At 45.0% G+C, this 14,921-nt stretch overlaps 2 protein-coding genes across 2 annotated transcripts; one reads left to right on the top strand and one right to left on the bottom strand.

Annotated features, from left to right (window-relative positions):
- Positions 1-1,825: 1,825 nt before the first annotated feature.
- Positions 1,826-11,869, top strand: LOC128714187 (phosphatidate cytidylyltransferase, photoreceptor-specific). The gene is made up of 8 exons (XM_053809063.1): positions 1,826-1,969; positions 4,565-4,698; positions 5,536-5,632; positions 10,513-10,689; positions 10,764-11,252; positions 11,322-11,453; positions 11,533-11,667; positions 11,736-11,869. Exons 1-8 carry the CDS (start codon positions 1,826-1,828, stop codon positions 11,823-11,825), a joined length of 1,398 nt encoding a protein of 465 aa, XP_053665038.1. The 3' UTR covers positions 11,826-11,869.
- On the bottom strand, positions 6,172-8,553 carry LOC128714189 (uncharacterized). Its single transcript, XM_053809064.1, has 4 exons — positions 7,684-8,553; positions 6,533-6,841; positions 6,320-6,456; positions 6,172-6,244 (listed from the first exon to the last, which is right to left on the bottom strand). The coding sequence occupies exons 1-4, from the start codon at positions 8,551-8,553 to the stop codon at positions 6,172-6,174; spliced, it is 1,389 nt and encodes a 462-aa protein (XP_053665039.1).
- Positions 11,870-14,921: the final 3,052 nt, after the last annotated feature.

Here is a 14,921-nt window from a genome sequence, read left to right as displayed (position 1 = left end):
ACGATGAACTTGCAAAGCCAATCTTAACACTAAATACCACAGAAACAACAGAACTCCTATATTTCAACCACTTCCCCGGCCCCGATGACCGATGGTCGATCATTGCAACACGATGGCTTCCATTCGATCCGGTATCCCTGTTGTAGATAAAACTAACTAGCGTTTAAAAGTAACAAATCAAGTCAAAACTCAATTTCAATAACAAACAGCAGAGAAGGTAGAATTCTTGTGCCAGGGCTGGTTAGCAGTATCGGGAAGAGAAAGTACGGAATTAGGAACAGAAATTGTGAATCGAATTTTAGCGAATTAAACTAGCCAGTAGTGACGGGTGGGTGTGTGCTGTCGTAATATAAAAACAAAAAGGAGGACCAGCGATAGGATCGGTAAGGCACACACAAAACGCCGTAAAGCTTTTCTCCATCCCCCAACCTGTGTTGTTGTCGGTAGTGTGATAAAGGACACAAAAGAAAAAGGAACGGAGCATAGGTTGCTAAACCCCATTGGAGTTTTTGGTTTCATTTTGTTCACGTGCGTAACCGCGAAAGCGCAACATACAGACCGGCATATTATGGGTGTATATTTGATTCTAGTGATAACAGACTCTACTGACTAACGATGAATATGTTACTGTTTCTTTTCACTATTTAAAGTGTCCAATACAATTCGAAATTGCACGCGGTTGGTTTTTTTGATGCAGCATTATCCAAGAAAGAAACGAAATTGCATAAAATCATACGAAAATCGAACATTTTTACATTATAGTCAACGGAATAGAGAAAATAATACGTAAAAATTCAAATTTACTCATGATTGTAGCCACCCTGTGTTAAAACGTCGAAGTTGGCAGTATAAACGATGAGGTGGGAAAGTTTTCGGATGACAGTGGACAAAGCAAACAATTTCTGCGGGCCAAAACTTATTTTGAAAACATCCTCAAAGATGTTTTTGGTCTTCCTGTTTCAGTTTCACGCAATGTTGGAAACGTATTTAATTCTTTCAGTTTATTGTTCGTACGCAATAGAGACTTCATGGAAAAGTAAAGATAAGTAAAGTGCGAACCCCGTTGCTGTCAATTGGCGCGTCCGGAAAAGTGACCCACTGTGCAAACTGTCCAAACAAATTGGCTGTTGTCAAACAGTGGGACACAAAAGTTGGAAAAATTCTTCGAAAAAGCCAAAAGAACGTGCATTAAAATGTAAAACCGTACCCCAGGTCATGCTAGTGAATCGCGCATTCTATCCAATAGTCCAACAAGTAGGCCCTTCGTAAACTTTACCAGACTGTTTGATTGATTGTGTGTGTTGGAAGGCATCGAGACGCGCTCGTACCGTACGGCTGCTGGTCTATTGTTTTGCGACTGCCAGAGAGTGCAGTTCGGTTTTCCGGAGCGTTTCGTCGTTCTTCGGGTCAGCCAAGTGGAAAATTCTTAAACCAGCGAAGCACAAATAAAAGCTCCCTGTGAGTGTGTGGTTTTTCCTTCCGAGCGGCTGCTACAAAGATCAATAACCTCGCGGGGTCTGACCGAGGTGTGCGGTGGCCAGGTTCCGTTGGCCGATCGAGAACCGTGTGTGCGTGCGTGTATGTTCCATTCGGTGGGGTTCGAGTTTCGGGTTTCGATTATCACAGCCGCGGTGTGCATTTTACTACTTATTGTGCCCCTAGTGTAGGCCTACGGGCTGCTTTGGGTTGAAGTCGAGAAAAGTAGTGCAGTGCAAAGTGTACTGTGATTGATAACTGCTGTGTGTGTGGGTGTGTGCGTGCGCGTGTCCGAGAACATCCGAAAAGCGGTTTGTTTGCTCTTGAACCAAAATAAAAAGGCTGCAGCATGAGTGCGACCGATGGTGGAGGTGCCGAGCTGAGGCGAAGGTTACTGGCGGAAGGTGATGCCAGTCAGCAACAGCAGGAAAGCCCTAAACAACAGGAACAGCAACCACCACCGGAGTGTGCTACGACGGAAAACTCCGACCATGTACGTGCCCTTTCCACGACGGATACGACAACGTTTGGCGAAAATTTGATTCGCAGTTTATCGATTTTTCCTTGCCCCGTCTCCCGAATGTTTTCTCGCGCATTTTCCCCGACCGAGCGGGACAGAACGGTTCGGGGAATGGTTTCCTTTTTTTCCCGCTGAGAGTGAAAGAAAAACAGCACGCGCTGGGCAGATGAGTCGCTCACTTTCTCCCACTTTGTAACGGCGCGCATCTCCCGAGAAAGACGGGAAACTGTGTGTTTCTTATCTAGAAGACAACGTCCCACGCGAACGGTACATGCTCTTGGCCGTGCTGTGGATATATGGGACCTGCTGACTGCGATGTAAACATTCACCTAAAGGTATCCCGCTAGAAGCGGGATAAAGGTGGCCAACCCGTTCTTTGCTTTATCTTCTTTTTTAGGGACTCCGAACACCATCGCAACCAATGCATCTTATCTTTATGGTCTAAATGCAGACAAAAAAATACACAGGGGACACTAATTAAATTTGCAAGGAAAATGTGTACGCGGAACACACGAACACTCCAGAGCTGTCGCCCACCGATGGCGTGTAATCCAATTCCCAGCCGAAGTAAATACGTTTCGTAATGCAGCGCTACATAATAACGTTTCCTTCCGCACGTTCCCAAACGGCAGCAGAATGGTGCCATTTGATCGTGTGGCATCGTGTTTTTGTTGCCAATTCATTTAATCCATCGATGGTGGCCGGCACAATCGTATCGATTGTCTGTCTCTCTGGGGGGCGCGTTTAATCTGTTCCGTCCATAATAAAATCCCCTCGACGGGTTGCTTCGCTAATTATAATGTAAAGGCAACCTGGTCACTGCCCGGATGTGAATTCTAATCGATTGACCCCCGAATCAGCTAATTGAACCTCTTCTTCAATTCTGTTTGAAGCAAGCAATATAAAGCTTACAAAAAAACGCAGCTTGGAAAGTGGGTGAAAAACATGTTTGGCTTTTCCACCCCTTGACTGACTGACACAAAACACATACACACCGTAAAGGGCGGAGTGAAATTGTGAATCGATTTGAGAGAAAGACGGTTAAAAATAGCGACCATTGGCGAGAATGTGTGTACCATCCCATCCCAACCCGCCATCATATCTGTTTGTTATTGCAATATTTTTACCCTCTGCGGTTCGAACGCAAAAGCGTAAAATACGTTAGAGCGATGGCATCCGACCACCGAGTAGTTGAAACGAAACGCGCGCCCGATCGCACCATCGTCAGCCAAAGTTCATCCTGTGACGCGAGAAGGTGTCGCGCTTCGTTTGTTTACAACACTCGATTCCGGTTGCGGCTAAACATGCGTGCTGGAGTCCCTACCCAGTGCCAGCATTTGGTCGGTTTAATCACACCCGTGAATTGGGCCCACTCGAGAGAACAGCGTTATGTAATGGCTTCGAGTGCTTTTTCCCTAATGGTGGTCACACTGATAGCCAGCTGACTACCGTTCCGAAATACGCGTTCTTTATCAGTCAGGTCCCCCACATGCGTTGACCATGTGTTTATACACTAATCTTTCAACGGTGCCGGGCCCCGGATGCGTCCACATGGTGTGTTGCATATCAAGGGCATAAGAAACTGACGAAGAAGGCACATTCCGTCTGAGGCATTTAATGTAACCGGTTTTTTTTTTGTTTTGTTTCGGGTTGGCTGATGTTTGTTAAAAATAATTTTCTCTTTTTCTTCTTCGATGCTCGTTTATTATTTCACAAGGAATTCTAAGAGATAGGAATTCCGAATGAATGAATCCAATGAAGATTACTAAAAAAGAGGTATGGAGGCAGCATAATTCGAAGCAAAGGCTTGAATGTTTTTTCCATTGCATTATCTAAAAGCTTCATGTTGCAGCAATATCCAGTAAGAAATTCAACTCAATATACCGACAAATAACGATGTTACGGCCGAAAGAGTTTATCACCATTGATCGCCACGTGGAGATGGATTTTTACTCAGACACCACGCTTTGGGAATTGGCAACTCAAATATTCTCGCAGAACTGTGCACCGATTGGCTTGGAATTTTCACCAAACAGTTTACTAATGATTAAATGATTTTGTTTGATAATTTTCATTTTCTTTGTTTTATGGGCAAAGTATTGGATTTTTTTTTAATTCTAATACGCTCTCCAAGCATGACCTTTTTAGAAGCTACGGAGAGTAAATTTCGTCACAAGAAAATACAATCTTTTAGCTAATTAAAGTGTATGTTTTGTATTGAGCTGCATTCATTGTTTGCCCAATACGAGAGAGTGCAACTGTTGCAATTGTATGACCGATAGACCTTGAAAATTCGTTTCATTCACCCATACCGGACCGTTTCAAACGGTCGAAGGTCGGTCGGGTCGGAGAATTGTAGAGTTTAACAATCGAAAGTGAGCCACACACCGTTCGTTGGGACGAAACGAGGGGCTGTTTGTGTTGGTTTTGAGAGAATAATCCTTTTTTAGCTGTTTAAAAAGCCGAAAATAATATAAAAAGCATCAAAATTACTTGGAATAATTATTTTTTACTTACCATAAATATCTAATTAATTAATTCGACTTTTCTTCCAATGTTTGCTTTTAGGTGGACTCGGAAACCGAAACAGAGGAACGCTTGCCGGAGGAAAAGTACGTGGATGAGATGGCCAAAAACCTTCCCCAGGGAACGAACAAAATGCCCGAGGTTTTGGGCCAAGCGTTGAGCGGACTGCCGGATAGGTGCGTACAGTATTTTGCCGGTCAGGTTCACGAAACCTTCACTGAACTTCCGGTTCGGTGCCCACGTCGCGTTACATTGCAAAGCCCACCATAGCACGGTATCAGTGCGCACGAATCACCTTGCATGGCTAAACGTGCTCCATTTTTCCCAGCCCGGGTGCATTGCGTTAGCGTTATTTTGTTTGCTAGTTAAATAACAATCTGCCCTCACTGTACAACAATAATGCTATGAAATTGGAATTAGAAATTGAAATCAGAGAAACGTTCCACACACTGCTCGGTGTTAAGGGTGTAACGTTCCAAAGCAAACACACACACACACCAGTAGAACAGTTTTGGAGGTCATGGACGTTTTTTACCTATTTTCACCGTTAGTGTGACTACTTGTAGATTATAGAACCGCTGCACATAAACGACGGCGAGACAACCTGCCAGGAGACCAAACTGCCTTGTAATTGGATATACAGCGTCGTTGTGTCGTTTGCGGTGTGCCCTTACCCCCCGGGTTCGTTTGCGCGAGAAATATCAATGCCAAGATCATCATGACGTGCAGTTCGCACAACCGCAAAGCTGCGAGAACCGTCCATTAATTGATGTCTCTTTGTTGTCTCTCGGTGGTTTGTTTGTGCAAACAAGCTAACTAGGGTTTTGCACTTAAACACCGCGTGAAAAAAGGAGGAATTACGTTGTAAATGTGGCCCTTTTTTCTATATTAGCTTTGCTTCAACGATGCAAATGTTTTGAACATAAGCGACGACTTCTGTTTGCGCTTAGGTGGACTTTGGTAACGCACAATCTCGAATTTATTCATTAATTTCTGTTATGGTTTATTTGCAGATGGAAGAACTGGGTGATACGTGGCATCTTCACGATGATTATGATCAGTGGCTTTTGTTTGATCATCTACGGCGGACCGTTAGCGCTGATGGTTACGGTAAGAAAGAATTTGTAACGCTTTACATCTGTGCGGTAAAATTCAGTTTACAGTCAGTGGGCCTTTTTGGGCATGTAGAAATATTCTTGCTGGTCGTACGCGATAGATCTTTCATTTTTTAAGGTTTCATTCGTATAAAAGACTAAGTTTTCACTATCCTTTTGAGGGCCGAATTAACACCTTTCCGACATATGTCCCGTATTGTTTCCATATCTTGTATAGTGTGTTCTGTCCCTCTATTACTGCACTAATTTACTCGTCCGATAAAAACATACAAACTTTTTTGAGTTATAGAAAAAGCGTCGATATATTCGCCTATTCTTTTAATTATTAATATTTTAACCATTCGTGTATATATATTAATATCTATGTTTCGTTTTCTTCACATTGCAATACAAGTTTCGAACTTTGCATATCGACAGACGCAGTCTTACAGGCCTGATACGCGGAGAAACGCTAGAAAAGCTTCCAGTAATTCCGCAGACGGTTATAACGATGTACGTTGGTGGACATTTTCTGAAGAGGCCGAATGACTCTGGCTACTTATAGACCGATTCTTTCATCACCTGTTCAACAGACTTTGAACATTTGGCACAATTTTCCACGCTGTTTCTAAAATCATAAACAGAAATGGATTAAGTTTTAGGGGGCACGCATGCGATCCGGCGTGTGTTCGTCAATCCATACCGTATTACATTGGTAAGGATCGCATTACGGTTGTGCTCGGTGGCAAGCTTCGTTTGCAGCACCTGTACCATATCCTCTTTGGCTTGCAGTTGCTGCTTGAGCTGCGCAATTGTTTCTTCCTGTGCCTCAAAGATAACCTAAAATCAGAACGGCAAGAATACATTGTAAATCGATCAGCTTAGGAAGTGTCCAGCTGGAAGCGCAACGTCTTACCCTTGATTCTTCCATACTCTCCGAGTAGGACGGTGGTTCGTCGAGACAGAAAAAGTCCCGCACCGCCTGGCACGTCCGCATCGCATCGTCCCCAAGAATGGTGTTGATAAACGTTTGCAGGCCCTGTATTCGGTTATCGATGAAGCCACTGCTAAAGTTGTCACCGAACCATTTCTTGCGCGGCAGCACGAGATTACAGTGCGGGTAGATCGTCCGCAGCTTGTTGTTTAGCCGCACAAAGTCGGTGTACCGTCGCAGCACCAGCCAGCAGGTGTGCGAAATGCTATTTTCAATGCGTAACTTGAATATCTGCAATTAGGGAGATGGTGTGGTGAAATTATTTAATGTATATTGCGCTGATATTTAAACGTTTTGTATTTAAATATTTTTCTTCTTTTTTTCGATGAGTAAAGCACTGTTACCGCACAATGCAGTTCTCATCCCCTACCGTTAGTGCCCTCGAAACGATTTTCCAATGTTTAATAGCAGCCCCCCGAAGAGCAGGGGGCTTCGTCTAATGGGGGGCGGTTGGTTGCAAAAATTGATCGATAATTATATACATTTCATAACAGGCGTACGGCCGTTTTTACGGGGTACGGTCGATAATCACGTTGAAGGTGTAGCATCTTTCCCATCTAATCAAACCAACAGCAGCTTGGGTTTAAACAAATGTTACCCAGCTGAACGTGGTGTGAGACGTTCACATCACCGCCGTATGCAAATTAACTGTCAATTGCGCGGTCCAGGTCCGGCATTTGTTCGTGTTTGTGCCCTAGCCGAATGGTCAAGATGACGTCAAAGAAAGTGTTTTTGTACTTCCTTAAACACACCCGATGGATGTCGATTGATCTGCGACTCTTGCAAATATGAACACTAATAAAGTAGCTAACGCGATTAAACACTTGATAAGTATAATCCAAGCATGACAAATGTTGGGAAACATACAAATTCATAATGCCCACACCGGTACGAGCGCGGATCGTAAAATGGTTCTCTTGCCCTTCTTTTAGGCGGTGTGAATCATCTCGCCACACAGGGACGGCATTCTGTCGAGTTCTAATTCTATCGCGCAGGCGCTCATCTGTCGATCGAACTTGTGTGCGTGGCTGGGGAACTGTAGCCCCAGGCACCATCGCACCCCACGCACTTACCGTAAAGCGGGCACGCTCCTCCATAACCTCGTAGCCCACGATCGGAATGCGGACGGCGCTAGTGTTCGCCTTCAGATGCAGGTCCGATTTGTTCGTGCCGAAATCGCTACTGCTCAGCTCCGACGTACGGCGGCTCTCGTACAACCGTTTCGCGGCAGGTTGGACCGCTGATCCACCGCTGCTGGACGCACTCCGGATGCTACCACCGGAGGTCGCCGGAGGTGTTGGCAGTGATTGCTGCATTACGCCTGGTTTCACAAACGGTACCGCAACGGTGTTTTTCACGGCCAGCGTTTTGAGGCACACCTCCGATTTGGCACCGAGGTAGAGATTGTTGGTACTGAAGCTGTTACCACTTCCGGGTACGCCAACACCACCACCACCACCATTGAATACTTCACCCTCGCCGGTGCTGCCACCCTCGAGAAGATCGCGTATAGCACTCAAATCACTTTCCGACCGTACCGGACGTAGCTGTTGCTGCTGCTGCTGCTGTTTGCGCCGTGAGCGTATGCGGGACAGTGCCGGGTACGAGCTGGACCGTCTGAGCACGGTCGGTGCATTGGTCGTTACTGGCAGCGGGCCCGTTGCTACATCGTAAGCAGCTTGGGTTTGTTTGCGCTTTGCCTGCTGGTACTGTAGAATCGATTGAACCGAGGGAACGACCGTGGATACATCAGCGCTGCCGGTTGCAGCTGTCATCTTCATGGCCGCCGTCAATTGTGTCGCATTCGGTGCTGGCAGTATTGCACCAACACCAGGATGGCCGCCGCTGTGCCACTGGTGGCTGATAAACTGTTGCTGCTGCTGTTGCCGCTGTGAGGACGATAATTTCTCCCTGTCTCGCTTCTGTATAGCGCGCAGCGACATCGTCGTGCCTTTGCGTTCCTTTCTTTCGTTCGATTCCGATTAACACGGTCGCTATCTTAAACGCGTCAGAATAGCACGTAGCGCAAAGCGAATTGTGTAGTAGTAATGCCCTCGCTGTGTGTTTATTTATCAAATTAGTCACAGTGCGCGTTCGCGGGGTTTGTCCCTCGCGGCTCTGCGTGTGTGTGTGTATATGTGTGCAAAGTGTCTTAGCACACGAGCCGATATGTTGTTTATCTCGCAGAGAACACAATCTGACAGATGATCAAGTGCACGATCACACAGCTCACTGTACTGTACTTGCACCGTCTGTCGGGGGGGTTTTTAACACTTGTTAGGATGCTCTTTAACCATTTTACAATCGGCTTGCTATATTTTCACTTGCTAAAGCCATTTACAAACCGCACTCACTTTCCTTCCCGAAAAACGGCACTCTGACTCGGAGCGATCCGTAAACTAGCGTTACGCGATGCGAAATGAATGAATTCGCCACCAGCCCCGTTTTCTCGTCTTCGGTCAGCGAAAGCGAACTAATAGCAATAACACAACTAATAACAACCCCCTTCCGCCGCCTCCCGCCTCGTGTGGTTCCGTCGTGTCCACTACGCGCAAAATAACCACCGCAACGCGGAACGTGGAAAGCAATTTTGGGGCTGTGTGCCCCCGCTGCTGGTCTGCTACTGCGGAGGAGTTGCCGTTTTCTGTTGTTGTTGTTTGTTGGATGGTTTACGCCCGGCTTCCGTCCCCTCTCCTTTAGTTCCTTACTTGCGCCGAGTGTGTATCACCGTAACTCTTCGACCACTACTTTCTCCACCTTCGAAACCGCTTGGGAATGGTACCCCGTGTATTTGCGAAAACCTTCGCTAGAAAGCGAACGTTTCATTCTCAGCGAGCGAAACGCATTGAAGTTTGCCGTGTAATACTGCACCTTTGTTGTGTTATGTTACAAAGCGGGGGAAAATGTTTGTTTCCTCTGTTTGGAGGAGTCGCCTTTTTATGCACACAAAGAAAGATAACACACTGTGTGTGTTTTTGGTAGGGAAAAACGGACAAATATGTATGCCAGGAACTCGCGGTACCACACCACACCGCGATGGTGGTGCGTCTCTTTGGAAGGTACAGAAGGCACTTTGGTGCCTGTGTTGCGATGATGATTGCGTACACACGGGCTCGTCGGTTCACCTTCGTTTGGGGCATTTATTCCACACGCACACAACGCCACAAGACAATGAAACGATCATCCGGCGATGCGTTGCGCATCTCCCCAAACATCGGACGGCACAGTGGAATAAGCAAGAGAGCACAACAATACATTAACAGCTTGTTCCGTTTGCACACACAACACATAAAGAGTGCAGCTACGATACGATAAAGAAAAACATGGCCCGGTGTGTGTAGCGATCAAAACTACATACGATGCGCAAGATCACGATCGACGCTGGTATGCGTGTGTGAGTGTGATGGAGCAAGCAACAGCATCAGCAGCTGGCTGGTATCGTCATCTCAGCAACACACTTCATACGGAGACGGGTTGCTATAGGCGACCCAACAAGCATGGTTGTTGCATACACTAACACTACGAAAAGCAACACATACACACACACAGCCACGTACATTGAAGCATATTAATGCAAAAAGCCGTCAAAACATTTGCTCCACGCGAGCGCCGACGCGGAACTGCACGCGAGTGCACTTTACTTAACCACATGTTTTGACGAAGTCTTCCCGGTGTGTACGTTGCAACTGGAGGACATTTGAAATGAGCGCACGAGAGGCTTACGGGAGACTTAACTCTCTGTACGTCTAAAGCACTATTGAAGGTCTCGGAACTTGGGAAATCTAATTATTGTGACCTTACTAGAAGTTAGCAAACGCTTTAGTACAACGAAGATGCGAATTAAGCACAACTTATGGCGGAAGTTTGCTAACAAATTTCTTTATTCCTTTTTGTCTCCGTAGGCTCTTGCTGTGCAGGTGAAATGCTTCCAGGAGATTATTTCGATTGGCTACTCCGTGTACCGTATTCATGGATTGCCATGGTTCCGCAGCTTGTCCTGGTACTTCCTGCTCACGTCCAACTACTTCTTCTACGGGGAAAATCTGGTCGATTACTTTGGAGTTGCGGTTAGCCGTGTGGTAAGTCAATAAGGCACCTTTCCATTCTTCGCTGCTCTGCTCTAACAATTGCGTCTGTTTTATATATTTTGCAGGACTCGCTGCGTTTTCTAGTAAAATATCATCGCTTCCTATCGTTCTGCTTGTACTGCATCGGGTTCGTTTGGTTTGTGCTGTCGCTCGTCAAGAAGTACTACATGAAACAGTTCAGCCTGTTCGCCTGGACACACGTGGCGCTGCTGATTGTGGTGACGCAGAGCTACCTGATCATACAGAACATATTCGAAGGATTGATTTGGTTTATCGTGCCGGTTTCGATGATTGTCTGCAACGATGTGATGGCGTACATGTTTGGGTTCTTCTTCGGCCGCACACCGCTGATTCAGCTCAGCCCGAAGAAAACTTGGGAAGGGTTCATTGGTGGTGGCTTTGCGACCGTGATATTCGGGCTGGTGGCATCGTACTTCCTGTGCCAGTTCCAGTTCTTTGTCTGCCCGATCGAGTACTCGGAAGCGGAGGGACGTATGATTATCCAATGTGAACCGAGCTATCTGTTCCGACCGCAGGAGTATAGCATCGCATTGGTTAGTGTTGCATGGTGGGCAAAAGTTGAGCTTGTACATTTTATAACATTACGTTATTTTTATTTCCAGTTTGGCGCAAGCAAAACCATCACGATGTATCCGTTCCTGCTCCACTCGCTCTCGATGAGCATCTTTAGCTCGGTCATTGGACCGTTCGGTGGCTTCTTCGCGTCCGGATTTAAGCGCGCGTTTAAGATTAAGGTACGTTGAAGTGTTCTACACAGCGAGAAATGGTGGTGGTTAAAAAAATCGTTATCGTTTCGTTGCTCTCAATTTGCAGGACTTTGGAGATATGATTCCCGGACATGGTGGCATTATGGATCGTTTCGACTGTCAATTCTTGATGGCCACGTTTGTGAACGTTTATATATCCAGCTTTATTCGCTATGCTTCCCCACAGAAGTTGTTAAACATGGTAATATTTATTTGCTATTTATCTTTTCGTTGGTTTAATATCTTTTCCATAATGTTTCCCTACACCAGGTGTATAATCTAAAGCCAGAAGAGCAGCTGCAACTATTCAATCAGCTGAAGGACAGCCTGGAGGAGCGCAATATCATCAATTTAAATTAAGTTCCCGGACGAGCGTGAACCAAGTTACCCGTTGTCGCTGTTATTGTTGTATTATGTGTATGGTTTTTCGTTTGTTTTTTTGGTTGTTTACGTATTTTACGCTTAGTTATTTACCTCTTCTGCCATTCGGGAGGAAATGGGCAAACGAACCATTCTCGAAATGGGAAATCAGCAAACGACGCTTGAACTTTTGTTTAATCAACTTATGCTACCATTAGATAAATGGTCCTATTGTTTCGGGAGTTATCTGCATCAAGAAGAAGAATACACACACATTCTTGCATCGCTCGCCCCTATCTCGGATACCGCAAAAGTACGGGAGCCCCCAACAGAACAAAATCAATCATGATCTCGGGTTCAGGTACGGGCCGCAAACCGTAATCTGCTTACATAGCTGTCTATTGACGGTCGGATGCAGGCGGTTATTTGCCGCCCTTTTTCGACTCAACCAGTATTCCGCTGTGTGGCAAAGATAGATGATAAACTTTTTTTTTTATACGAAGAGCTTTATTCAATCTTTCCCTTACTTTTACAACGGTACCTTCATTGAAGCGATGGAGTGATGCTTGGTTGGCTAATAAGTTATTATTAATAAAGGAATCCATAGCTGGACGGATGGATGGATAATTGAAGGTGAGGACTAAACAACTGAAAATCGAAAACGGAGGACATTTATTTGCAGTATTCATACACACACACACACACCCACTTGAATTTGAGGTGAATTGTTCATTATTGCGTGGTAAAGCAATGGGGGAGAAAAACATATTTACATCGGAAGGATAAAGTTTCTTGTGCTCGGGTGTGTGACGATCGATCGTGGATATTGGTAAACTGCAAAGAAGATGATTCAACGTAGTCAACGATTAGAAAAAAAAAATGCATGTGGACATGAGAGAAATTTAGCGAATGTGAAGAGTAGAAATGGTCGGAAGCATTAATCGCATATATTTAATCGAACTGAAATCCAGGCTTTCATTCCGCAATTTGAGTGATGTCTTTGGAGAAGAGAACTGGAAGAACAAATAGTTTTGTGCAATAATATATTATTACACCTGTGTGTAGCTAAATGGAACTGAATGCCGTGTGGAGAGTGGGTGCAATTCAAGATTACCAGAGTATATATTACGCAGTACGTACGCAAACCCAAACATACACACACGCACACTCTCTCACAATAGTGTAAGAAGATGTATTCGTTGCAGAGAGGGATGTGCTTGGCCTAGTCCCACACAGAATGAGCGCGGAAAACCCCCCTCCGGCTTGCAACCCAAAAAACTGGGCAGTTAGAACGAAAACAAGAGGTATCAAAGTGTAGGTTTGTTTTTATAACCATTCATATATTGCGAATACCATTGTGTATGTTAGGACCAGCCCTCACACCCCGGCAAAACTATGAGAAGCTCCCTGTAGAAACGAAAAAAAAAAAAACAGAACGATACCCCGCTGGAAAATGGGCACATTCCAGGAAGGAGGTTAAAGGCTGCGCACCATAATTGTAACGACCTGCGGTTGAGATGTGCGAGTTCGGCCAATCATCTTCGATTTAGCTAAGTGTCTCGATCAGATACATTCAGAAAACACCTGACTGTGTAGTAGAAATGTAAGTTAGTCTGACGTTCGATGGCAGGATAGCAAGTGAACACACTGAATTAATACGGTTTTTGATGTTTTACCAAACAACGGGACGTATGACCCTTAACCGCCCTCCCTGTGTACGGGGGGGAAAGTGTATGGGACGTCCAAACACAAATAGACCTATATTCACACGGTAGAGTGCGTATCGATGTTTAGAATTGGTTTATTTTATATATCAACGTTTAATAAAGCAATTGAAAACAAATACGCGATTGGTCAGCCCGTACGCAGCTAAACAGAGCCGGGTCTTTGGGGTGGTGTGTAATCGCTTGTAAACGAGATCCCAACATTACGTTGTTTTGTTTCGGTTGTTGCTATTATTCCATTTTGCGCTAGCTGTTGTACACTTCATCGTTATCGTTTTGCATAGTAGATTACGTGTGTGCGAACGAACAGCGACTATATAGTTAGGTTAAGTTATGTTTAATTTTTGATATCACGTTCAGCAATCGGTGGTCTGTTATTCGTGTCGCGGTGGTAACCTGCACTCGCGTAACCAAACCTTAAACACTTAGGCAGAAAGAACAAACAATACAAAGAAATACAATATTTAGCAACAGAGAGAGCAGCTCTAACCATGTTAATCTCGTATAATCGTGCATTTTGCAACAGGGGCATTGTGTAAACTTCCTGACCGCTGCGTGCAGACAACCTGGGAGGGGCACAGAATAGTGAGAGAACTATAGTTAAACGAAATCATCGTGTTAGTTGTTTATCTTCCACACGCAGCGAGGAAAAATTGTTGTCTATATTACCCGGCGGGGTTTAAAGGCGTAAAGAAACGGCTCGAGCATGTTTGCACGACAGCTGTGCAAGAGATGGAATATATACATATAAGTCTAATCTCACCTTTCTATACACTCGCAAATAGTGTCCAATAAAGTGCAACGTTGTCCCTCTGTCCCCTTTCCCCACTGTGTACCATTCTCTTCGCTGTGAATGTATAACGCTGGTGTTTGGCTTGTTAATTTAGTTGATTTTGTATATTTAGTTTATTTACTTTCTCCCGACAATTAAATCGATATAATGGGTGCCATTTTTAAACTGATAAGATCCAAACGAGGAACACCCGATCCCTGTGATGAGTTAGATAGCTGTTGTTCTAAAATCCGTACTTCAGCTACTCGCCGCTTGATGGCGCTAGCTGCGACCATTCAAATCTAACTGATTTCGTTACGCCACGATGTGCTAAAGTTGTGGAAATTACTTTGAAGAATGTCGTTACTATGAAGTGTTCCATGCCACTGGTATTAACCGACACTTCAATCAACGATGTGTCATTTCACCCAAAAAGAAAAAAAAATTACACTTCCTGTCTCGTTGTTGTTCTCGTTCATTTCCTTTCTCAATGACGTCATACGCCGCACCAGTCCAGCTCTCTTAAGCTGTCTGAAGTGTCAGGAGTGTGGCAAAGTATGGCTGGTGAATGAATTTGGTACGCACGCTCCTTCGGAAGGT

The sequence above is a fragment of the Anopheles marshallii genome, chromosome 3 (genome assembly GCF_943734725.1).
Source record: "Anopheles marshallii chromosome 3, idAnoMarsDA_429_01, whole genome shotgun sequence".
Taxonomy (NCBI): Eukaryota; Metazoa; Arthropoda; class Insecta; order Diptera; family Culicidae; genus Anopheles; species Anopheles marshallii.
Note: the sequence above shows the minus strand (reverse complement) of the source record. Positions and strands in the feature narration are given on the sequence as shown.